This window comes from Acomys russatus, chromosome 8 (genome assembly GCF_903995435.1).
Source record: "Acomys russatus chromosome 8, mAcoRus1.1, whole genome shotgun sequence".
NCBI classification, from domain to species: domain Eukaryota; kingdom Metazoa; phylum Chordata; class Mammalia; order Rodentia; family Muridae; genus Acomys; species Acomys russatus.
Window position 1 is genome coordinate 45716991 of NC_067144.1, and position 27271 is coordinate 45744261.

General features: G+C 39.4%; 1 protein-coding gene and 1 non-coding gene across 2 annotated transcripts in view; both read right to left on the reverse strand.

The window, feature by feature from the left end:
* Nucleotides 1–8797: 8797 nt before the first annotated feature.
* Nucleotides 8798–8931, reverse strand: LOC127193471 (small nucleolar RNA SNORA17). Its single transcript, XR_007831124.1, has one exon. It is a non-coding gene; the product is annotated as a small nucleolar RNA SNORA17 (small nucleolar RNA).
* An 11948-nt stretch (nucleotides 8932–20879) lies between these two features.
* Nucleotides 20880–27271, reverse strand: part of Htr1f (5-hydroxytryptamine receptor 1F) — a 123110-nt gene continuing 116718 nt past the window's right edge. The window contains exon 4 of the mRNA XM_051150123.1: nucleotides 20880–22491. Within this exon, the coding sequence (XP_051006080.1) occupies nucleotides 21346–22446 (1101 nt within the window). The 5' untranslated portion in view covers nucleotides 22447–22491 and the 3' untranslated portion in view covers nucleotides 20880–21345. The remainder of the gene's footprint in view (nucleotides 22492–27271) is intronic.

Genomic DNA, 27271 nt, shown 5'->3' on the forward strand with positions numbered 1-27271 from the left:
TGTGAGCATATTGACATCTTTTAGCTTTTTGTATGTTGGAACATGTCTTTATTATTTTTAAAAAAGATTTATTTATTTATTTATTATGTATACAGTGTTCTGCCTGCATGCCAGAAGAGGGCACCATGTCTCATTATAAATGGTTGTGAGCCAGCATGTGGTTGCTGGGAATTGAACTCAGGACAAGAAACCAGTGCTCTTAACCTCTGAGCAATCTCTCCAGCCCTAAACATGTCTTTATCCTTATTTTAATAATAATTTTATTTAGCATATAATTAATTATGTTCCTTCAAAGATTTAAAATCGTTGCTCTTTTGTCCTCTAGCTTCTCTTGTTTCTATCATTATAAGATTTTTTTATTTTTACCTCTATAAATACATTTATATATTTATTTGAGGACAAGTCTGCCTGTGTAGCCTGGGTTGGCCTGAAGTTTTCCGCATACCAAGCTGGCATTCAACTTGTCACAGGCATGTGTCGCCATATGCAGCTATTATTATGTCTTTTTTGTCTGCTCATTTAAGACTGTCCTGGCCAGGGGCACTTTGATTATGATGTGCCTTGGTGTAGTTTTTATTCTGTTTCTTGTGTTTGAGTTTGTTGAGCTTCCTAGATTTGGGGCTTTATAGTCTGTATCCAGTCTGGAAGACAAACTCAGCAATATTTCTTTAAACAATTTTTCTCCCCTCCTCTTCTTCCTTCCGTGACTTAAAAGTATGTACAGATTAACCTGTGTTCCCTCAGCAATAATTTACATTTTTAAAGTATTCTGGGGTTAGAGAGGTGGCCCAGTGGTTATGAGCACTCACTGCACCCATGTCTGGTAGCTCACACTGCCTCTAGGCTTTAGGAGGTTTGCTGCCCTCTTCTGCCCTCTGTAATATACTGCTATGCTATACTATACTATGCCATGCTATGCTCTGTTACGCTATGCTATTTTATATATATATATATATATATATATATATATATATATATATATATATATTGTGTGTGTGTGTGTATATATACACACACACACACACACACTAATACCACCACCACTGCTATTACACATACATCTAAAAAAATTCCAATCTTCTCTATGTGCATTTTTTTTTTTTTTCGAGACAGGGTCTCTCTGTGTAGCCTTGGCCATCCTGGACTCACTTTGTAGACCAGGCTGGCCTCGAACTCACAGCGATCCGCCTGCCTCTGTCTCCCGAGTGCTGGGATTAAAGGCGTGCGCCACCACGCCCGGCTTATGTGCATATTTTTAACAGTCTTCTAATTTCTTGTTCAGAATATGAATGATTCTATCAGCAAGTTTACTCAGTATGCTCATTTCACACGCTAGTTTTTGTTGTTGTTGTTTTGTTTTGTTTCTTTGAGACAGGGTTTTACCATGTAGCCTTGGCTGCCCTGGACTCACTATGTAGACCAGGCTGGCCTCGAACTCACAGCAATCAGCCTGCCTCTGCCTTCCGAGTGCTGGGATTAAAGGCGTGCGCCACCACCGCCTGGCTCTCACACACTAGTTTTAATCTCTAAAATCTCAGTGTAGTTCTTTCAAGTATTCTTCATGTTCCTACGGATGGTTTTGAATGCATGGTACGCAGTTACATTTTAAAAAGTGACCTTGCTTATTAATTCTAACTTGTTTGTTCTTTGAAGTTTCATATCGGGCCACACTTTCTGCTTCTTTACAGGCCGATCATTTGTGTCGGTGCATTTTACTGTGCTGGGTGTTGGATACATCTACGGTCCTATCAACATTTTCTGAGCTTTGTTCTGAGTTTTATGTTGCTCCAAAAAGAGTTTGGTCTTTATGCTCTTAAATTTAAGCTTTCAGAGGATTTCATGGCAGCTCAACACTTTGGAGAGTGTTGGGTAGTCCCTGTTGTTGAAATGAAAGCCCTGTTTCTACAACTCTAGGTGTTTATTGTGTTACTGGGTTTGTAGTATGGCTCATGGGGACTACACTATTTCTGGGATTGTGTGAGTGTGGGTGGAGCACTGCAGACTCAAGTATTTGAATTTATCCATAATAGAAACCCCAAAGGGATAATGCTAGGAAACATAGCAGTGTGGCAGTGAATATTTCAGTTACTATGGTCAGAACAGGTTGTTCTTATGATGGGGCTTTGAAAAAAAGTCTCAGTGGAAATAAGGTAGCAACATAAGGCCTCAAATAATTAAGTTTATAGCATGCTTCAGTTAGGAAGTCACTGATGACCTTTTCTATTTTCAGTGGGATGTAGTTGATGAAACTGGAGACAAAAAAAAATGAGGCAGTATATTTTCTATCACTTATTGTTAAACACCAGGAAAGATAGGAGCCCCTCTAGGCTCTCGGACAGCAATGGATGCTGTACGATGCTAAAACCGGGGGATTTGAAATGTATCTGAATGGAGTTGTTGGACTGCAACTCCCTTCCCAGAGCCACCCTTTCTGATCCTGCTGGTTGTAGTGTGTGTGTGTGTGTGTGTGTGTGTGTGTGTGTGTGTGTAAGAGAAAAGGGAGTGGTGATGGAGAGAGACAGACAGACAGAGAGCCCCTATTTTCTTGTTCTTTTAAATGTTGCACTTCGGGGAGCCAACACAAAGCTTCAAAGCATCTTGTTGCTGGTCAAAGTTCTCATTTCTTAAATTTTCACACACACACACACACACACACACACACACACACACACACACTTTCCTTCATTCTTTGTCTTACGTACTCTCTGCTCTTCCTAGTTTTTTCTTTTTCTTTTTCTTTTCTTTTTTTTTTTTTTTGGTTTTTTGAGACAGGGTTTCTCTGTGTAGCCTTGACTGTTCTGGACTCACTTTGTAGACCAGGCTGGCCTCAAACTCACAGCGATCTGCCTGCCTCTGCCTCCCAAGTGCTGGGATTAAAGGCGTGCACCACCACGCCCGGCTTTTTTTTTCATAGCTCATTTCCATTTCAATCTTGTCATGTTTTCTAGATTTTCACCATTGTTTTCTTCTCTGTCGTGCTTCTGCTTTAAAGAATCAGGCCCTTTATGTATACTACCTAAGAGAACCCTAGGATCTGCCTTTTTCATTGACCCACACATTTTATGGAGTCCATCCACGGTGCTGTTTATGCACTGGTCTGTGTCCCTTTCTGGGTAAAGCTGTGGCCATTTCATTACCAAATTCATACCTTCCTGTAGTTAAACTGGAAGGCAGGAAGAGGTCCAGTACTTGATAGCCAGAATTCCCGACTCATAACCGAGGCCAGTCTTATCCATTCACACCCAAATCAACCTCAGGAGCCTGGGAACCCTCCAGTGAGGTTACTCTCCCACACCTGTTGAGGCATTTTTTCCTTGCCACTTCTGTTCCTTTCTGATGCTCTGCGCCATGAAAAGCGAGTATGAAGCGCCTTCGCTTAATAATATATAGGTTAGAAAATCACCCGTCCTCCTGTTCTACCTGCAACTGAGCTAGCTTCTGCTCAGCATGGATCACCGTTTTATATTTGACTGAGTGACTGGCAGCCAAGCAACGAGAACTCAGATGACAGTATCTGGCAGACAGTTGCTCAAAGATGAGTAAAGCGAGGTTGTTGTGTCAAGAAATGTAATTGACAACATTTACTGCCAATATTAACTTCTAGGTTTTTGAGCAAAAGAGGCCAGGAGCCTTATATGGGACTTGCCTTTCAGGGCTTTTCTAAAGTAAACATTCATTATGGTTATCTGGTCAGGGGCTAATAGGTCAGGGCCTTCCCCGAGTGACTCTTCTTAGATGGCCTTCGGTTACTTGAGACGACCTTTTATCTCATAGTGGTTAATGATTTATTTCCATTAAAATGAGTATGTGATTTAGCAGTTTTATTGTTTTACCAGTAAGGGGCAGCAAATAACAGTGTTTGCTTGAAATATAAAAGCGTTACTCTAAGTAATGCTTTAATACTTCTTTCTGTGTTCTCCCTCCTTTTCTCCCTTCTCCCCCTCCCTCCCTTCTCCACTTCTTCCTCTCTCTTCTTCTGCATTTACTCAATGCGTCTCTGATTTTCCTGCTGTCTTTCTGTTTGGCTTTTCTATTCTTCCTAGTGATGTTAAGTCAGAATGATTGAGAATCACAACACTGTTCAAAAGGGAAAAGGATATATGAAAATGTTTACAACACCAAACAGGGCAAGACCCACTGAAAAGAGATTTGTGTTGACAAATGATAATTTGGAATTTCATTTGGGTCTTAGTAGGCACCACATAGCAAGTACTCCTTAAAATCAGCTGGAGTCCTGTCACGGTAAAGAACAGTTGACAATACTACCTGGCTTCAGGTTTGCATTCCTTTTAAGACACTGGTCTCTCATTTGAGTGTCTTCAAAGTGTCTTAATTAGCTGTCTCACATTCGTTTTGTTTTATGTTACTGAGCCTGGGTAGCTCAGCCACCAGAAGTCACAGACTGCTACAGTGCTGGACCAGTGAGAACCAAAGTCAACACAATACTGATATCCTGGTGCTAGTTTATAGTGGGGAAACCATCTAAACAAAGAGCAGCGCTGGGAATTACAGAGGAGCTGAGACATTACAACACTCAGAAGGAGCAGGGAGGAAGCTCTGTGAGGAGGTGGGTAGATGATAGCATCTAGCTATGGCAGGGCGTCTCCAGAAACTTCTGAATTTTTCACTGTTTTTTTTTTTTTTTTTCCCTTTATTTCTTTTTTGCCCCCTAGCCACTGGTGCTACTGTGGAAAATGTAACACACTTTCTCTTGTGTCTAGGTGAAATCTTTGTTTCTGTTTGAAGGCATAAAGCTTATTTTTATTTTTATTTTATTTTTTTATTTTTGCAGATAATCCTTGTTCTTCAAAGATTCTTTAAATTCACAAATCGAAGATCTACTCCCCGCCCACCCCCTCAAGACGTTTCCATTCTAGATCTGGGAAAAGGCTCATTTTTATTATTTGAACTGCCTCTGTATGGTGTAAGCTTTGACAGGTGGTTCATTTCACATGGTGCCAAGGGATTCTCTTTTCATCCTGACATCAGTATCAAGATGTATTTGCGACCAGGATGTGATCCAATGTAGTGACTTTCGCTTGTATCTCAAATGGCTCTTCCAGGGCAGCTGGTGTACATGCCCTTTGACCTCTCTCAGCTGTGGTCCTGTTCTGATCACTGTATCCTTTCCTGATGTTGTAGACAGGAATACTCACTGGAGCTGCATCAGCACTATCTGCTTTCAACACAGTACTCAGCTATAGTTCAGCTTGCACGTTTTTCCTAAATAGAAAATTCTGTCTAGTACAAGATTTTTGGATGCTCAGGGTCTCAGAAAGAAAGATGCTCACTAACTCCATTTTCATGGCCAGCAATCCTTCTGAAGTTTTCCATTATCTGTCCTCAACACAACCTTGATTTCTCAGCTGTTGGAGAATTTGAATCAGAAAAATGTTCCCTTACATTTCTACTGTGTCATTCTTGCATCATGGATTTTTTTTTTAACTTGAAAAATCAATGTTTATCGGGCTGGTGTGCACATCTAATTGCAGAATTTGGGAGGCAGAACCAGGCGTATCTCTGTGAGTTTGAGGCCAGCCTGGTCTACAAAGGAAGTCCAGGACAGCCAGAGCCTCACAGAGAAACTTTGTCGTAAACAAAACAAAAGGAAAAAAAAAAAAAAAAAAAGGAAAAGAAAAGTCAATGTTTGCATTTATTCTGGGGGAAATTACCTTAACTGAAAGATAATCAGCTAAAGATGATAGAGTGAAATTGTAATGAAGGGGGAACTAGATCTTATAGTGCATTAAATTGTTATTTAAAAATGAGAACTGGGGCTGGAAAGATGGCTCAGTGGTTAAGAGTCCTGCCTGCTCTTCCAAAGGACCAGGGTTCAATTCCCAGCAACCACATGGCAGCTTACAACTGTCTGTAACTCCAAGATCTGACACCCTCACACCAACGCACATAAATTAAAATTAAAAAAAAAAAAATTAAAACGAGGTCAATGCTTAACTTCTATCTCAATTGCAGTATAAATTTCCTTTCATTCCTCAACTACTAAAAGGGGAGAAGTCTCCATTTCTTAATCATCAAACACACAGTATGTTTGAGTCACATGACATTAACGCAGCGGCAATAGAAAATTCTTTGCAGTTTCATACTATATTTCTGTTTCAAGTTTACAAGCACACATCTGCATTGTAACATTGTCACATGCCACACCGTGAGGCTCCAGTCAGCAATGGGCCACACGTTCAAAGGCGCCTTCATAGATTTACAATGGAGTTGACACATTCTTATCCCTGAGTGAATGGCCTATATTCTTTTTCTTCATTTTCTATGTTTGGGAGTGTTTAAAAGTGAGCTTATCATGTGTTGCAGCTGCCTCTAGCTCTCACACTGTGCATATTTTGTAGTGTAAAAGCAGTAGGTTGTACCACAGTCTCTCTGTGTAGTAGGATATACCACTGAGGTGTGTGTAGGTGCCCTCTGATAGCTGAGTGATGAAATTGTCTATAGCTTACTTAGACCAGTTCCTTACTGTTATTCAATGCATGTCTTCACACATGACATTTTTTCCCCCCTGAATCTCATTGCGAGTTTTAGATTCATCTGTAGAGGGCGGCAAATGGCAGCTCAATTCCCCCACTTAAAGCTTAAACCTCTAAGTATTAATGTTTGCATTATCTGAAATCAACAAGAAAGATTTGCTTAACACAAGAAAGATTTTTCTTTTTCTTTGTAGTGTGGCTACTTTTTGTTATAGATAAAAATAAGTGTGAGACTCCAGGGAAAATAAAGTAGCTAAATTTATTCTTGTAGCTCTTTTTTTGTTTTGTTTTGTTTTTTGTTTTTTTGTTTTTTTGTCTTTTTTTTAGTTTTTGAGACAGGGTTTCTCTGTGTGGCCTTGGCTGTCCTGGACTCGCTTTGTAGACCAGGCTGGCCTCGAACTCACAGCGATCCGCCTGCCTCTGCCTCCCGAGTGCTGGGATTAAAGGCGTGCGCCACCACGCCCGGCTATTTTTGTAGCTCTTATTCCCTGACACTTCTATAGCTTTCTTCTAGACAAACAGAACTTGCTGCCTTTGACTATGAGGCAATCTGGTTCTCCTCATGGACTGTCACATTAGCTCAACACTCAGAATTATATTCTCCCCCGAGGAAAACAATTGCTCACCTTTCCACATTCCTACCTCTGTTCTCATCCCTAAATAGCGATGATTTAAACAATAGCCGCGTTTGCCATGGTTACTTTCTTCTCCACAAATATAACTAGAGAGACATAATTATCTAAAATGAAACTACCCCTGAAAAAGAGCAGGATGGTTGCCTTTGTTTCTTTGGTTTTGGTCTTCAGAGACAGGTTCTGGCCGTGCAGCTCTGGCTAATTTTTTTGTTGGTTTGTTTTTTTCCAAGACAGGGGTTTCTCTGTGTAGCCTTGGCTGCCCTGGACTGGCTTTGTAGACCAGGCTGGCCTCGAACACCCTGCCTCCCTCTGTCTTCTTGAGTGCTGGTATCAGCTCAGATTTGCTTTGACCTTGTCACTTTCCTGTCTTAGGTTCTGAGGGCTAGGATTAAGGCATGTCTCACCACACTTGGAGGCAATATGATAATCTTTATCCCTTCATAAAAACATAAGAAGTTAATGATTTTAGAATATTCACATTTGTGCAACCTTAGATTTTTTTTTCTGCTAATTTCCAAAAGAACCCACTGACTGTTAGCTATTTCCACTTATGCTCTCTTACCTTACACTTTCTCTCTGTACAGATGTTTTTCTTTATAGAAATTTCATTTAAATTACATAAAACATGAACATTTGAGAGTGACAATATTTTAGCATTCATTCATGTTAAGACAGTTATCATTTCTTTTTTATTAATTTCATTTCTAGATACTACACAGTTTCATATATGGATGCAATGCATTCTGACTACTTTTCCTTCCAATTCTTCTGTTTCATCGCTTATCAGTGAGGTAGATGTTGGGGTGGGACAATTCAGAGCCTTGGATCTGGGCCTAAGAGGTATCTGAGCTGGTCAGCCTACCAGCTTTCCCACTCCCACGCCCTTGGGACAGCTCATCAGCAACGTCCAGCTAGCTACCAGAGCCAGCTCTCCTGTGCTGCCCAGGCAAGCTGCAGTATTCTCCCAAGTGCTACAGCAGACGAAGGCCAAGGTCAGCTCTCCCAGGATGCCCAGGAGAAGAGTGGGGCCAGTTCTGCTGACATCAGCATGTCCCCTGGCAGCAATCCAGACCAGGGACACTCACCTGGCCTTTGGTAGTAGTAGACCCCTGCTGCTCCAGGGCCACAGACCGAGACATGCACCCCCACCCGACCTCACCCCACCCCACCCCACCCCAGCAGCACAGACCAGGACCCCACGATGGTCCCAGGTGACATCACTGGCTACTCTCACATCAGGCTGTTCCTCACTATCCTCAAGTCTCCAGCTCTGCCTCTTTTCATTGTGCCTATTATCCATCCTTCCATTTTTCTTTCTCTTCCATTTCTCTACCACTTACTTGCTCCTCTGAGTGGCACCCAGGACCAGGAGTGGGTCTCAGGAGCGCCATGCTTCCTTTGAGCCTTATGGCACCAGGCAGGGGCTATCTCGGACATAGTCCATCTACTTCCTCCCAGGCCTGTGCTGCGCCTGCCTGGTGGTTGTCTCAGGCTGCCTCCTTGTCTGGCCCTCCCTGGTGGCCACATGTGAGAGGTGTTTGTCTTGGGCTTATTCCTGCTTCAGGGCCCTCAGTCTCAGGCAGGGTTCTTCTAGTCTTAGGCTTGCTCCCAGGGCCTGCGTAGCACCAGACTGACTGGTGGTCATCTCAGGCTCCCCTTTTTTCAGGGAATGTTAGGCTTCTAGTCATTCAGAAATTCCATAGGTCAGGACACTGAGCATAGACATAGCCTATCTCCTCTCTGCCACCTGCTGATGCACATGTGACACAGCAGCCACACCTGCAATACATCTAGGGGGCAGGGCTTTTTTTTTTTAAAGGAAAACTTCATCCAAATACCATTTCTTGGTTTGCTGGTGAGAAGTACTTTATCTTTTTCTTTCCCCAAATAGTTGGAAAAGCACAAGAAATATCCATCCCGTGCCTGAATAAAAAGAGATGACAGCTTTCTTGGGAGTGGGTTTCACTGGAAAAGTTTCACTTTGACAACTGTGCTGAAGAGTTTTCTATCATCTTAATGTGATGTAAAGTCATCTGGGAGGAGGGAACCTCAGTTAAGAAAAATGCCTCCATAAGATCTGGCTAAAGACAAGCCTGTAGGACATTTTCTTAGTGAGGGAGTGAGTGCCCAGTTCATTGTGTGTGAGGCCTCCACTGGTCCTAGGTTTTTATAAGAAAGCAGGCTTAGTAAGCCATGGGGGGAGCAAGCCAATGTGCAGCAGCACACCTTCATGACCTGTCCATCAGCTTCCTGTTCCTGATTCAACTTAACATGGTGGCAGTGAGGTGACTGAAATTGCCAATGAGTCCCTCTCAACAGCACAGCTGTGCATTACAGTGGAATGCTAGAGTGAAGAGGAGGAGGAGGGGGGCGAGAGAGAGAGAGAGAGAGAGAGAGAGAGAGAGAGAGAGAGAGAGAGAGAGAGAGAACCAACCAACCAAACACCTGTGAAATTTTCCTCCAGAAAGTTCAATCACTTGTTCATTAATATTTGGGAATAGGTGCAAACGTCTGATCCAATTTTCTTCCTCCAGAACATGTAGTTCTCTCAAGAACTAATGAAAACATTTCTTCTTTGTGGGATGTGTGTGAAAACATACTTGAAGGATAATAGAACACACACGTACACACACACAAATGCCAATATTCTTCCCTCTTTTAAAAAAAGATTTATTATTTATACAGCATAATGCCTCATGTGTGTCTGCACACCACAGAAGGGCACCAGATCACATTATAGATGGTTGTGAGCCACTATGTGGTTCCTGGGAATTGAACTCAGGACCTTTGGAAGAGCACCAGTGCCATCTCTCCAGCATCTCCCTGCCTTTTTTTTTTTTTTTTTTTTTAAATCAAGGTTTATTTTGGGGAAAGGATGTCAAAAGGTTTTTTTGGTTTGTTTGCTTGTTTGTTTAATATACATTACAGGCAAAAATGCTTTTGAAAGGGTGGCCCTCAGAACACATCCTATCTCAGCTTGAACATTATCTAGTAATTACTTCAAAACCCACTTTTACTGATGTATATTTTGTTGTTGTTTTGGAAAACTGATTGTGCTTGTCCTGAATTGAGATTTCAAAATTCAAATTCCAGGTCTTTAATTTTGTTGAGGTAAGATGAAGAACCAGGGAGTGGTAAAGTGATTGTAGGTTTTCCAGGTAATTAAGGAAGATTCCCTTACACCTGGATCACTACAGATACGATGGAAAATATCAGATGCTTAAAACATATATTAGCTGTGCATTGGGTTTTTTTATCTGTAGGTTTCTATGTTAATTTTCAAAGCTTTTCTTTTTCTTTTTTCTTTTTGGTTTTTTCGAGGCAGGGTTTGTCTGTGTAGCCTTGGCCATCCTGGACTCACTTTGTAGACCAGGCTGGCCTCGAACTCACAATGATCCACCTGCCTCTGCCTCCCGAGTGCTGGGATTAAAGGCGTGTGCCACCACACCTGGCTCCAAAGCTTTTCAATTTTATATAGTAATTTTTACTGTGTGCGTAGGCATATATGATGTCTTCATGTGGGTATGCGAAAGGGGAGGAGGAGTGGGGTTTACATGTATCGCAGGACATGTGTGGAGATCAGAGGGCAGCTTTGTAGAGTTTGTTTTCTTTTTTTATGTTTTCATGGGTTTAGAGATGAAACTCTGAACTCAGAGATGAGAGGTCATCAGGCTTGCACCCTCAGGCATCATAAACTTTACCTGCTGAGCCATTTTGATGTGTGTGTGTGTGTACAGGAGCACATGTACATGTGTACCTGAAAATGTGTGTATTTGTGTAGATACTAGAGGCCAGTTCCCTGGGGGTTGTCTACTTTGATTTTTTGGCAGAGTCTCTTACCAGAACCTGGGTTTCACAGACTGGTCTAGGCTATCTTTTCAGAAAACCCCAGAGATCCCTCCTTTCCACCCCTCTGGTACTGTGATTACAGATGGGTCTCACCGTGCCTGATGGCTCATGTGGGCACTGAGACTTGAACTCAGGTCCTCAAGCTTCTGCAGTAAGCACTATGTTGACTGAGCCATCTCCCCTCCCTCTTCAGATTTTTTTTAGTAGAATGATATAGGATATTTTGAAATCATTAAGTGAAACCCAGCACAAATTATTTAAAGAATATGGTTTTTATTTCACATTTTTGTTTGTTTTCAGCTAAGCAGCATCAAATTACAGCATATGTTTATTTAACATTGTTTTTAATAACAGCAACAAATCAAGCAGATTTTTGTATTTGGTATGTTGTTACAAATTTATTAGAATAGTGAGACATTTTTCATGTCTGTTAAAAAAATCAAAGTAGCCATTGCATAGGAACATGATATTCCTGTGTTTGCAAGTATTTACGAATGTGGGTTTTAAACATATAAGTATAATAAATAGAATGGATAGGACTTAAATCTTTAAACTTATAAAGATATTAAAAAAAGAAAAACCAAGCTTAACATAAAAGATACTGTTCAATTCAGTTTCCTATTTCTAAACATAAGTAAAATTAGAAATATAGTAGATTATTAATTTGTAATTAATAATTTTCTCCATTTTTTTAGGGGCACACAATTAATACTTAAGTTTGAGGGTTAGTGCACAGCTAAGGCATTTGAAGAATAAGAAGAAAGCAATTTGGTAGTCAGAGTTAAAACATTGTACCTTCACCAAGATTGGCCAGATTTTTCAGGTGCTTGTAGAGGAGACGGGCAGGTTTTTGTGTGTATGTTTGATTTTGTTTTTTGAGACAGGGTTTCTCTGTGTAGCTTTGGCTGTCCTAGACTCAACACGCCTGGCTAAGCCAGGGGTGGGGGTGTGTGTGCAGTTTTAAGAGTTGCCACGTTTGTATTTGGGCAGCTGTTTATCTCTCAGACCATAAGCATGTAAAATGGGGAAGTGGGCTGGGTGGTGCACGCCTTTAATCCCAGCACTTGGGAGGCAGAGGAAGGCAGACTACTGTGAGTTCGAGGCCAGCCTGGTCTACAAAGTAAGTCTAGGACAGCCAAGGATACACAGAGAAACCCTATCTTGAAAAACAAGAAGAAGAAGAAGAAGAAGAAGAAGAAGAAGAAGAAGAAGAAGAAGAAGAAGAAGAAAAAGAAAAAGAAGAAAGAAGGTGGGGAAGTGGCTGCAGACCTCAAGGGTTATCTCTGTTAAGATGGTTGAGCTAAGTAAAACTGATGAAGTTCTTCCTCCTCAAGTTTTAACACTAGTGACATCAATTCTAGAATTCCCATGGAGAGAACTATTTCCTTCAAAACTGAAGAACTCATGGTATCCTCGACTTCACGGCAGAGGTCGCTCCTGCTATAAGTAACCATTGCCACTGAAAAGAAGCTGTGATGCGTGATTTCATGTGAATTGGGCTGGATGTCAATACCTTAATTTTGAGATAGCAAGTGTATTTATTTATTTATTTATTTTTGTTGTTTGGTTTTTGAGACAGGGTTTCTCTGTGTATACTTGGCTGTCCTGGATTCACTTTGTAGACCAGGCTGGCTTTGAACTCATAGAAATCCACCTGCCTTCGCCTCCTGAGTGCTGTGATTAAAGGCGTGGGCCACCACACTCTGTTGTATATTTATTTTTTTACACCCATTTCAAAGTAGTAATAAAAATATTACATTTAGGAATAGGCAATTTGTACTTACATATTGAATATATAATTAATAATGATTCCCAGTGGTAAATAATAAATAACATTGACATCATCATGTGTTAGAAAATTGTTGTCCTTTGAATTTCACATATTTCATTGTCAGTAAGATATCCCCTAATAACTGAAAAATGGAGACTCCTTTTCTAATGTTAGTCAACTTTTAGCCTCTTCCTTGTAATAACATACTTGTATTTCTTTATTAAACACAAACGTAAAGCAAAACCAGCAGTTTAAGTCAGTTATGTAAGTCAGAACACAGCGCAATGGACTGGGCTTACGTAGAAAGGAGGTTGCCATTAATGTTTATTTGGGACCATGTGGGTACGGTTAGAAACACGTACAATCCCAACACCCAGGAATCTCAGGCAAGAGGATCTCCAGTTTGTGGCCCACAGGTTTTGTTTTTGTTTTTCGAGACAGGGTTTCTCTGTGTAGCCTTGGCTGTCCTGGCCTCGCTTTGTAGAGCAGGCTGCCCTTGAACTCACAGAGATCACCTGCCTTTGCTTCCTAGTGTGGGGATTACAGGTTGTGCGCCACCACTCTCGGCAAACCACGGAGTTTTATAGTGAGACCATGTTCCAAAATAAAAACTAAGTAAAATGGTCCAGGTGTGGTGGGGCACGCCTTTGCTCTTAGCCCTGGGAAAGCAGAGGCAGACAGGTCTCTGAGTTTGAGGCCAGCCTGGTCTACAAAGCAAGTTCCACAACATCCAGGGCCACATAGAGAGATTTTGTCTCAAAAAAGGGAAACAGGCAGTAGGGCAGTGGTGGCACAGGGCAGGAGGAGGCAGAGGCAGGAGGATCTTTGTGAATTTAAGGCCAAAGCAAATACAAGCTCACGTGTCCCCAAAACCTTCAAAGAAACAAGCACACATCTTTTAAGTAACTTAAAATTACCATTTTAGTTATTATGAAAACTGAATATTCATGAAGAAAGTTGGAATATTTAACGGGAATAAGGAATAAATGGAAATAATGCTCTGTGTCACTGACTTAAGTACGAAAGGAAGTCCAGGTTCAAACAGTAGAATGTGCCCTGTGCTTAACAGCGAGGAATAGAAGGTATTTGGGGAGGAAGATGAAGGCTGTAAAAGCTATGTTCATGATATAAGGGCATGGGAGAGAGGGACCAGACCTGAGCAGACAGCATTCATTAGGACCAAGGAGGATAGTAGGAGGTGACATTTTCCAGAGTTTTCTAAAAGCCACAGTAGAGTCTGTATGTACTGGAATCAACAATAAAGATACAATACTACTTTCTTCAAAAATTAATCTATTTGGGCTGGAGAGATGGCCCAGAGGTTAAGAGCACTGTCGGTTCTTCCAAAGGTCCTGAGTTCAATTCCCGGTAACCACGTGGTGCCTGACAACCATCTATAATGTGATCTGGGTCCTCTTCTGTTGTGCAGGCATACATGTGGGCAGAATAGTGTATAAATAATAAATAAATATTTAAAAATTAATGTTTATATAATTTAGTAGTAATTTAATCTGGGATTCTGGTTCAGTTTTGTTTTGTTTTGTTTGTTTTTTGTTTTTGTTTTTTTTTTTTTGAGACAAGGTTTCTCTGTGTAGTCTTGGCTGTCCTAGATTCACTTTGTAGACCAGGCTGGCCTCGAACTTAGAGCGATCCACTTGCCTCTGCCTCCAGAGTGCTGGAATTAAAAGCATGCGCCACCATGCCCAGCTCTCGGTTCTTTTTTAATCATCAGATTTTTTATTTCGCATGAAATTTCTTTTAACCATTTAATGGATAAAAGCAAAGCTACAATCCTAAAACATATGGAAAATCATCTCTGAATGCACCAACGTTGAGAATTAATGCAGGGGTTGGATGGGAGAGTACTTGGCTACAGTTTTAATAGGGCAGACAAATTGTATTACATCTTTCTACAAAGATAAATGAGATAGCCGCCGATATGTGTGTGGGGGTGGGGTGGGGGGTGGGTGGTGGCATATGCCTTTAATCCCAGCACTCAGGAACAGAGGCAGGCGGATCACTGTGAGTTCTAGGCCAGCCTGGTCTTTCTGCTCTGCCGGGCATGGTGCTTCCAGGAGAGGGAGGAGCTGCCCAGTGCTGTTGACTTGCTTCTTTCCAGACTCATAGGATCCTACAGAGGGTCTGCAAGTTCAAAGTGTGGCCTTACTCATTTGTTACATTAAAAATGTATCGGTTATGCCTAAGAAGCAAATAACTGACACAGGGAGACTGAAACGTACTTTAAGGCTGCCAGCACTCTGAGCCGGGCAGAATCTAAACTGATTCTAATCTACTTATAAACTAACAAACTACTCTAAACCTCATAACATACATATATCCCAAGTACTTGCCACTATGATACTTGGGCCATTTGTCTCCTCCTCATCATCCACTGCCAAATTTGCTCTTCCTCTCCCAGATAGCCCCGCCTTCCACTTCCTGTCCTTCTGCCCAGCTGATTGGCTAACCAGCACTTTATTGACGGTTGATACATCCACTCAGCATTCCTCCACACATTCCAGATTTACCGAGCCAAGGAATAATTATGGTGATTTAACATTTTGTAGCCTTTTTAGCCTTTGAGTGCGTTTTCCTGCTCTCACTATCTCCTTAGTCTTTCAACCTTACTTTGAGGGAAGGGGGATGAGGATTGCCCAGTATTAAGTTAATGGTTATCGGAAGAATGGAGACTCCAATTTTACCTTTTCAGATTTTAAATGTGGAACATCATATGTCCAAAAAGCTGTTTCCTATGTCATGAAGAATTTTCTCTATACCATAGAGAATTTAAACAACATTGTCACTGAGAATAGAATATATTTTATTTTGATTTATTTTTAACTAAATGTGTTATCCTTTACAATGCTTTTGGTTTTGACCTCAACTTGGGCAGTTTTACTTTAGTAGTAGTGGCAAGCCTTTTACTAAACTGTTAGACTAATCTCACTTTCAGTTCCTATAGCCACAGTGCCACACTTAACTACTAGGGTTTTTTAAAGTACTGCTGTCCAGAACTGAAGCCCCAGGCTCCACCTTCATTGGAATAATCTAAGAGAAGTGCTGAGTGCTTGGGATGAGGGCTGAATTCCTAGACCAATGTGCCTGTGTTTGTAACAAGCACCAAAGGTGATGTTTACTCACTCAGATTTTAAAAAAATCTGAAATCAAATGTTCTCACGAAAGAAATTCTCTTCTTTCTACTTCGTCTTTAAACTCAGTGGTGTTTTAAGCTAAGAGGATTTCCCCCCCCCTAGTTTACTTCGTAACAACTCCTTGCTTTGCAAGAGATAAAAGGGCGTGTGTTTACACATTCCTGTCCCCTCTGCTAGGATTAGAGTTGACTCATAGCCAAGCCCAACAATACTAGGCAAACATTATTATGTGTGTACGCAGAGGGAGAGGGAAGAGAAGATAAATACTATGTGTGCATGTAGAGGGAGGGGAGTGGATACAGTTGTTTTTAAATTAATTGTGTTAAGGTGGGAGAACCTCATGGCACATCTTCAGCCACAGAGAAGAATTACATAATAATGATACACCACATCAACTGTGAGTTTGATTTTGGCATACACATTGAGTGTATATGTTTTAGCAATATTAATACAAAGTGAAGCTACTGGGGACAAATCTAGCTTCACTGTGTCCACATAGGACAGAAGTTCCTGCAGAAGTGGGACTGTCCATGGCAAAAACTAGAACTAACACTGCACACAAGCTTTAATTAGAAACTACTTGAACATGATTTGTGGTTCTTTTTGATAAAAAGAATAGTATACATTTTTCTTAAAGAGGAAAGTTTATGATTTCTATCTTTTTTTATTTTTCAAGACAGAGTTTCTTCTTGTAGCCTTGTTTATTGTTTTTTTAAAAAATATTTTTGTTGCTGGGTGTGGTGGTGCACGCCTTTAATCCCACCACTTGGGAGGCAGAGGCAGGCAGATCTCTGTGAGTTCAAGGCCAGCCTGGTCTACAAAATGAATCCAGGCAGCCAATGTAACACAGAGAAACCCTGTCTCGAAAAACTCCAAAAGAACAAAAATTTAAAAAAATATATTTTTGTTTGTTTGTTTTTTTGAGACTGGGTTTCTCTGTGTAGCCTTGGCTGTCCTATACTGGTTTTGTAGACCAAGCTAGCCTCACAGAGATCCACCTGTCTCTGCCTCTCTGACTGCTGGGATTACAGGCATGGGTTACCATGCTCAGCATTATTTATTTATTTATTTATTTTTTGGTTTTTCGAGACAGAGTTTCTCTGTGTAGCCTTGGCCATCCTGGACTCACTTTGTAGACCAGGCTGGCCTTGAACTCACAGCGATCCACCTGCCTCTGCCTCCCGAGTGCTGGGATTAAAGGCGTGCTCCACCACGCCCGGCTTTTTTTTTTTTTTTTTTTTTTAATGCCACCCTTCCTAGGTAGATTTTAAACACTTCTATGTTTTGGAGAAGATGTTCCATATCAATAGCCAGACATTATTGCAATATTAGCTGATGTTTCTCTCAGTAACAAGTTCCTTATTTTAAATAATGAGAGGAAGTCAACTGATTCAAAAGACCAAGACAAGTCATTATAAAATATGAACTTTATTCATGACAAAAATATCAATTTGGTTTTAGAGACATTTAATGGCAAGTTAAGGGTGTAAGCATGATGAATTGTTACTAGGAAGACACTAAGAAGCACATCTGTGACAGATTACTTTAGTAGGGGTGCATCTGAAAGCAAGCGCTATTATTTTTGAAGGACTTTGGGATATATTAGGAAAAAAATCTTTCATGTTCTTACTGCACAATTTAGGAAATTCTGACCTAGAATTCAAAAATAGTCTATAAATTCATGAGAGAATGGTATTTTGCTTGAAGTAGAAATGCATACCAATGATGAGTTTATGATTATGTCTGCCTTCCTGATATATGAGGGAAATCAATACATTTCGTAGCAACTGGTTTAAATACTTTCCCACTGATTTCTATTTTAAAAATCTTGGTAAAAGGCACAAGATTAGAATGGAAGGTGTGACTATGGGGTTTAGGCTATGGCAAGGGGATGAATTTGTTACTGGCATAGTACGCAAGAAAGATGCTTAGCCTAGGTAGGTCAGGTGCACATAGCTGGGGAATCAAACTCTTCAGTGAATCAAAAGTAAGAATGATCTTTCTAAATTCATAAGGAAGGCTGCTCTTTAGCACAGGCTCATCACTTTCTACTTACTGGATATTTGTAACAGGCCTTGTAAAACAAAATAAAAACAAAACAAAGCAAAGCAAAACACATTGGCTGAGGCAGTTCATTTTCTTAAACTAAACTTAAAGCTCACATTTCATAAGCACGTGACACTTAAACACAGTCTGTATGTAGCTATGTGTATGGACATAGTGGACTACTAATGTTGATATCCCCTCATTGAACTTTATTATTTCCCTAGTCTCTTGTTTTTGTTTTTAATATACCTTTTACTTGAAGAGATTTAGATGTATAATAAAATAAAGCCTTTGATTAATTTTTATGGTACCACTGTATTAAGATTGTAATAGGAAGTAACCTTAATCTTGTATTTAATCACCTCTGATGATACTTATGTTTTCATCTTCTGTCTGTCTTATTTGCTTAAAAAAGAAGCCACTACCTTGTATTATTTTTCTTTTGTGACAGCTCTTAGCTACACAGAAATTTTTTATTCTAAGGATAAAGTGTTTACATTTTGAGAAGTTGGTCTTGTTAACTGTAATGTGTTCTGTATATATTTCAAAGAAAATGCAAATTTGAGGTTTCAAGCTCCTACATTGCCACCATTTAAAGACACTGAAGCTGTATCACTGACACTTAGTCATTAGTGACGGCAAAGCTTGGAGGGCAGATGAGGATGAGCTGATACTGCTCTGTGTTGCAGCCGCTTTCAATCAAATGACGACTCCACAACACAGACAAGGGGAACTTGTTTCTCCTCTGAGCTCACAAGGGGGATTGGTGCAACTCCTTTGTCACTTATGACACTATTTTTCCTGATCTGAAATTTGGTCTAACTCAGATCCAAGGGCAGTGTTTGTACTCGGGCTTATTTTGCTTGAAATTGTTAGTGGTTTGCATCTCTTGAGAGTTTTCCCAGCAAGGCAGAGGTGGCACACAGCCATAATTCCAGGGCTCGGGAGGCAGTGACAGGCAGTGGAAAGTTGTTTGATTGAATAAGTCACAGAATCAAATGTTGTCAAGTGAGAGGCTAAAGGGGAAGAGAGCAGAGAGTGTTAGGGAAGACACAAGGCATAAGAGTGGAGTGGAGTGGAGTGAGGACAAAACACATCCCCGGGAGCCTCGTTTGTTTATAAATACTGAGGTCAGAGAGCAATCTAATCTCATCTATATGTCAGTTTTGCTCAGTCCGGAAGTGGTCAGTAGTGCCTATGCGTGTGGGCACATCTGAACTTTCCATACTTCAGGAAAAAGTCATGTCTACCAGGAGGTCTTGTCAGTTAGTCGCCTTATTTCTGGTAAAGGTCCTTTTAGGAGCTCAGCCCATCCTACTGTCTTGTTGCAGTACATGTTGTAATCTACAGACTCCATTTTCACATCATCTCTTACCTTTTCCTTACTTTTATTTCCACTGCCAGAACCAAGTGCAGCATTTCACCACCCATTACGTGGACTATTGGCTTGGTTTCTGGTAAGAACCCACTATCTTGTGTACTCTCCCTGTTTCTCAGATCTCTTCAGAGAAGCTTTTCCTCTGCACCTCTTTGTTTCAGATTTTCCCCAAGCTTGTAATATTTTGAAAATCATGATTGATAACTCAATGGTAGTAACAAAATTGACAGCACATTACTTTTCTTGGCACTAAAGTCAGTCTGATTTTCTTTGTTGCTGTAAATGGCTAGCAACTCTTGGCATGTCCCACAACCCTAGAGTGATAAAGCCTGAGTTCTTTATGTTGTCACCACATGGACCATGCCCCTTTATTTGCACATGCTCTAATGCTGCTTTATTTGATACACATTTGAGATATACTGCTTATGAAAATGTTATTTAGCTAGATGTCATCAGTTTTATTTCTCTTTTTTTTAAGATTATTATTTATTTATTATCATGTATACAGTGCTCTGCCTGCATGTACACCTATAGGCCAGAAGAGGACATCAGATCACATTATAGATGGTTGTGAGCCACCATGTGGTTGCTGGGAATTGAACTCAGGACCTCTGGAGGAGCAAGCAGTCAGTGCCCTTGACCTCTGAGCCATCTCTCCAGCCCCAGTTTTATTTCTATACAACCACAACTATGTAAATAACTCACTTGCTAGATCCTTGTTTATTATCTTCCAGTTTAATTTTAATTCTGTATTGTTTTTCCTTTACATTGATGGAAGAATTTGTGTTTCATTTCTTTTGTATCTTCTATCTAGTACATGTCTCATTGCCATATATATACAAATATATATATGTATATATATATATATATATAATCACACCTCTAGTTATCTGTTACACCAAGGGCAGTGCCTCACAGATATATAAAAAGTGATGTAATGTACTCTTAAACACTCCACAAAGAAAGAATATTTTATAATACACACAAAGTTGCAACTTAAGGAAGCATGTTTTTCTTCAAATATATTGTTTTTAAAATGGTCTTGATTTGTAAAAGTTGTCCTTCCTAATCATAATAAACAGATTTTTCATGAAGTCAAAGTTTTAATAATTCCTATTATATTCGCTACAATAAAAAGGAAATAACATTCAGTTCTTAAGATATGAAGATATATTATAAAAACTGGGCTTACTAACATTAGTAGAGAGGAAATAAATTTAATGTTAGTATATTAGTTTTGGTGAGTAACTTAAGGTACTTAGTGTTTAAAGTTTGATTCCTAAACAATGGACAATGTATATAACACTTATACAATAACCGTATAATAAACCTTTCTAAGCTTGGGGATTTGATTTCAAATACTGATATTATGAACAAAATATTATCCTAAAACTTTATATTAAACAAAGTGAAGATAGCAAATGTGCGGAACATTCGGGATGTTGAAATATTTTTCCATATTTAGCCCACTGTATGATGCTTTTGACTGTCCAAATAGGAGGACCATATCAAAGCCCCTGAGTTTAATATCTACTCTACCAGGCTAAGAGCTTCTGTTGCCTTCTCTTCAGCTTTGCTAAGATAAGATGGAGAAGCAGTAAGAGTAGTATTGTAGTGATTAATATTTCTTATATGAATTAATAAGCAATGATATGACATATAAATTATCCATGGAAGTGTGTTAATTGAGAGATCCTCTAGTTGTAAAATATACACCAGAAAAACATTGTAATTAATAGTATGTGTATACATATATATATTTCCAGTTAGGGTTTTAGGTATATTGCATAGACAAAATATTACTTATAAGCTGCATAAATTATTTCCTAATTTTGATAACATTAGGATGATGATCAAATTACTACATCTTCTTCTTTTGTGCTATTAAAAATAAATTTATGTTTAGCAGTCTTAATATATTTTCTCTAAAAATTTAAATGTTTTATTACTTTACATTCATTTAGCTATTTCCTCCCAAACACATAGGGCCTCCACCCTTCAAAAATAGGCTTCTTTTAACCTAATATCGACAACGTACAAGTTTTTGGAAGGCTTTTTTGAAATCTTCATTAAAGATGGTATAAATCATTGGATTTATAAGGGAATTCAGGTAACCAAGCCATGCCAAAAAATTTGACATTTCTTCAGAAATTTTACATTTGTCACAGACATTAACAACCAATTCTTTTACAAAAAAGGGCAGCCAACATATTACAAACGCACCCAGGATCAACCCCAGGGTAGTGGCTGCTTTGCGTTCTCTAGTGCCTGAGATTTTCTGTCTTCTCCAAGATTTCTCATGCTTCAACTCAGATCTGGGACTCTTCACTGTGCTATGAATTCTATCAAAGTCTGTTGATGGATCAGATAAGGATTTTTCTAGCATGTATGATGTGGAGACCAGTTTAAAGCTCCTCTCACTACTCTCCAAAAGGACCTGGCCATTCAGTTCCTCCTTCACCATGCGGCTGGCTTGTCTCTTGTGGTACAGTGTCCTTGCTGCCCTATATATTTTGTAGTAGAGAATCAGTATCAATACAAGTGGGATGTAGAAAGCTCCAAACGTGGAGTAAATCGTGGAAACAATGTGGTCATGCTTGATGACGCACTCATCATCTCGGTTGGTTCCTTGGTGCCTCCAGAAGAGAGGAGGCATAGAGATGAAGACAGATATAACCCACACTATCGTAATCATGATGCCAGCATGCCTGGGAGTCCTCTTCCTGGCATATTCAACAGCGTCTGTGATTGCTCGGTACCTATCCAAGGCTATAGCCGACAGGTGCAAAATGGAACATGTACAGCAGATGATGTCAACACTCAGCCAAATGTCACAGAATACTTGTCCCATAATCCAACTCTCTCTTACAATGTACACAATGCTGAAGGGCATCACCAGGACAGCTACAAGAAAATCAGTAACTGCCAGAGAACAAATTAAATAGTTGGCTGGGTGGTGCAGCTTCCGCGTCACAATGATTGCAGCTATCACGAGGGAGTTGATGGTGGTTGTCATCAGTGCCAGCCCAGACAGAGTGAGGGATACCAGAATTTTGGATGGCATTCGGTGTAACAGTTCCTCAGAGGTCAAATTTTGATCTGATGAGTTTAAAAAATCCATTTTTTTTTTTGTTTAAAAGATTAATATAGTTGAAAAAACAAATACCTGTAACAAAGGAGGGGGAAACACAGTTCAGAGAAGGCTTTAAGAATTTTTCTCTGTTTTGTTTAACACTTTAAAGAATATGTGCATGTTTTTCTAGAGCATTCAATGGACTAAATATTGGAGTTCAGAGTTTTCCCCTAACTTAATTTCTTAAGAAATTACAATGAGAACACTAAAAAATAGTAACTTTTGAAACATTTATTAAAGTGGTCTCACATAAGGCAGTTTTTATGAGTAAACTAACCAATTATCCAATAAATTCCCAATGATTATGAAATTGTTAAAAAAAAAACTCTATTAGTTCTATCTTTATGTTAATATTTTGTATTTGTGTATTTTGTAATGTAATATGAGAACATTAAAGGCAGCACTTAAAAATGGTAAATGTATTTGTATTTAATTTAAAGTTACTTGAGAACATCATCACAGGCTATTTATAATGTATTTCATTCTATGATATAGAGGGTACATAGAGAGAAATAAAAATATTATATGTAGCATTTTATAAAATTAAAAAAAATGTTAGTAGTCTTTGGGAATGAAGTAGTTAATTTGGTTTGAAAAGACAAAATAAGATTAGTTGGAGTCACATAACCTGACATTATCTATTATAACTATGGCATACATGACTAAATAGCCCTTTTACCAAGCGAACTGCCAGTTAGGAGAGCTCATAATGGCAGTCACCCTGACAGTAATGTTGTTTTCTTTGTAAATCACTCTTTCATTGATTACATTACATTGCTGCTTAAGGAGGACCCTACATCCGTGGTTTATAATTGTTGTTTTAGTCTGTTATTTAATTTAGCTGGAAGTCAAATAAAGGCTGAGAATGTATGTAGCTCAGTGGTAAAACTCTTGCCTAGCATGTGTTAAGCCCTGGGTTTGAGTCTCAGTATGAAAAGAGTCAAAGAACAGTAATTGGAGTATACTCAACTCAAGTATTCGTAAACCAGGCACCCAGTTCAACTCAGGTAATTGTAAATGTTTCTTTATTTCCCATTACTCCCCTTCTTTTTCTTTGTGGGAAGCTATGTCAAATTCTGCCATGTCAGAAATCCTGTGCTTAGGCTGTATGCTGTGACCTTCGAGTTGCTGACCTTTGCCTCATGAGGTCTTGTGTTCCAGGCTATCCTTGGACTATTTACCTTTGAAAGAAGTAAGGAAGTTCCAACTTGGAACCACCCAGAGGATCAAGGAAGTTCTTACAGGGAACTACTCAGAGAACTAGGAAGTTCTACAGGGAGCAATTCAGGCTATTGTATTCTTGCCTGGGGGCTAGGGTGAACCCTGATTTGATTTTTCCAGTGGGCCAGGACCCAACACTTCTTCCATAAGTTTTTGTGACTACCTGGATCTCAGTGAAGGATGGTCAGGAAGTAGAAATTGAAATTTTTATTATTTAGTTATAATTGCTATTTTATAAGCATATCTTAACACATTTACATAAAGGTGAAAATATTTTTCTTGTTAGAACTGGATTGATAACATAATTTTTACAATCTTAATATTTTTTTTTTTTTTTTAATTTATTTTTTTTTACAATCTTAATATTTGTATGTTCAGTATTTCATAAGGATATGAAAGATGATGTATTTCTCTTGCTGTTTTATATCTGTCTGTGTTTGGGTACCAGAACAAAATTTAATTTTGATTTTCAGGTACTCGTGAAGCCAACTGCAGTGAAGCAAATTGAATGCCAGAAAATACATGCATACCCACCACCTAGATTAGTGATAGGCCATTTTGTAGTTGAGAAATTGTCTCCTATCTACAGAATGCCCATCCCTGAAGAGAAACTAAGGTCTACATATCTACACAACACTTACTGTATAGGGCAACACAGGCAAGTCCAGAGAAATGATGACATATAAGTCCTCCCTAGAAATTCTAACCCAAAAGTTATTAAATCCAGCAGCTCTCAGAATAACACTGAAGGCTTGTTAGGCCATATTCCAGGGTCTAAGCTTTGCAGTCTGTGATTCAGTATGTCCTGTGTGAGGCTCTAAGATCCACATTTCAGACGTTTCCAGGTGACGCGGATGCTAAAGCATCAGAGTCTGTCTCTGGGTTTAATCATCCTGGCTGTTTTCCATAATTGTCTATTTTTTTTTTTTTTATAAAATTTCTCTCAAGTGATAGCATCTACAATATTTCAAAATTTCTTCAACCTGTTTTTTTTTTTTTTCTCACATTCTTACTCACTGAAGACTCTCAAATAAATGACCTCACTATTTTCATTGCTGTATCAGTGCAGCCTTTGGACTTCCTGGTCTAGGGCTATTATGTCCTCTTCCCCCACATTCTCCCCATGTCCTCCACTCTTTCCTGAGAGAATATTGGCTCAGATGACCTGAGATGTACAGAACTCCCAGGCACCATCAGGCTAGGCACAAAACACTTGCATGCATTTTTCATAACACAGGACTTCCGATTCTTTCTTGTTTGTGTGTCATTTTGTTTATTATTTTCATCTTTCAAAAATTTTATTATTTTTTTAAACATTTGTTTGGTGTGTGTGTGTGTGTGTGTGTGTGTGTATGTATGTACGTGCATATCAAGGCATATCTACTGAGGGCAACTTTGAGGAGTCAATTCTTTCCTTCCACCATGTGAGCTTCAGAGATCAAACTCTTGTTGACAGTCTTGCTGGCGAGAGCCTTTACTTGCTAAGTTCTCTTGCTGGCCCTCCATTTCAGTTCTTATGTATTCTCCCTGCAACCATTTTTAGTAAGGTTAGTGATCTTTTATGAAAAGCTCACTCAAAATCCAGTGACACATTTGGAAAATACGACTGATTAATTAATTTCTGCTTTCCTTCCAATTCCCTCTATTCTCTCATCATATGTTTTATGCTACAGATTCAATTAAAAAACTCAAAATTCTGCTGGGCATGGTGTCACATGCTTTTAAACCCAGCACTTGGGAGGCAGAGGCAGAAGGATTGCTGTGAGTTCGAGGCCAGCCTGGTCTACAAAGTGAGTCCCAGGACAGCCAGAGCTACACATAGAAACCCTGTCTTGAAAAACCAAACCAAACCAAACCAAATCAAACCAAACCCTCAAAACTTCCCCCCTTCATGTGTGTGTGTGTGTGTGTGTGTGTGTATGTGTGTGTTTGTCTGCATGTCTGTCTACATGGTATCTCATAGTAGGCTCAGAGACCAGAGGAGGTATCCTGTTGTATAACTCTCCTTATTCCTTTGAGACAGAGTCTCTCCCTGAACCTGGAGCTTACTGCTTTTTGACTTGGCTGGTGGCTGGCAAACCACCACTAACCTTTTGTTTCTGCCTCCCACAATGTTGGAGTTATTCATATGTGCAGCCATCACTGGCTTTCTATATAAGTGCTGAGACTTGAACTCAGGGCTGCCTGCATATGCAGCAAGTGAGCCATCTTCAGTACAAGCCAAGGTCTTACCCACTGAGTCATCTCTCTAGCCCTCTGCATAGTTTCTTAATGGGTTATTTTTTGCAATGCTGTTTACTTAGTGTTATGAGAATAGATTTAAAAGTACTAACATTTACTATATTTTAAACTAAAATAACTTTCCACTTTAGTTTGCCTGATTTTGGCATAAGAAATTGTCCTGAAATTTCATTTTGAGTAGAATATAAAATGAGACAAACTGTCTGGAAGTAGTTACATGGGCTTTCATAATAAAAGTAAATACCATAGGAAAGAGGACCAGCTAAAAATTAGGAGAGTTATTGAATAATTCAACTGATTTCTCTCCATGTCACCCTGTGGCATCTAAATGACCCTTAACAAAATGGTACTTAATGATTAAAAAAATCCTCTCAAAATTTAATCATATTTTATAATTACATGACATTTAAATATGAATTATAAGTATATCAAGTAAACTATATTTCAGTTTACCAGAACCCTGTCCAATATGAATTTAGAAAGCCAATTAATCTTCCACAGTTATATTCACAGACAACAAAGAAGACAGGAAAACAAATAGAGCCAATCACAGTAGGGTTTTAATTTAATTTTTTTTTTTTTGCCACCTATAAGCAGAAGTTCAACAAATCATTTACTCTGCCCAATTTAGACATGGCCTTTCACTAGACTCTTCACCCTCAATCTTATTCATGTTGCCAGCGTATGCCCTTGTTGAGCTAGGGACATCTATCCGTTACCTGACACAGACCTCACATCGGATGCCTCTTCTATCCTAGAATACATGCTGCTTTCTGTATTTCAAATATTTTTCCTGTGAAAATTAGTCTAGCAAGACTTTCAGTCTCATCAGTAAAAGACCAAAAGCTTCTCACACTTCAGTCAGCATAAAAATTGGACAACGTATTGATCTAGTCACAGGATGCATTAAAAAACTCCTGATTACAAACAATATTTTTATTTTTTTTAAAGATGTATTTATTTATTATGTATGCAATGCTCTGTCTGCTTGTACACCTGCAGGCCAGAAGAGGGCTTCAGATCACATCATAGATGGTTGTGAGCCACCATGTGGTTGCTGGGAATTGAACTCAGGACCTCTGGAAGAGCAGACAGTGTGCTCTTAACCACTGAGCCATCTCTCCAGCCCCAAACAATATTTTTAATCTAATGATTATTTATATTCTGTTTGGCCATGTTCCGACTTCATTGTCCTCAGGCTAAACTATCAGCTCCCAGGGGAATAGTTTATTTTCTCATGTAAATAATATTAATGAGGGACCAGCTGGGTCTTGGTGGAACTCTGTTGGATAAGGTTGAACTCTGACATCTGTGCACAGCCATTTGCACTTGGTCTATGTTGGTGGACTCC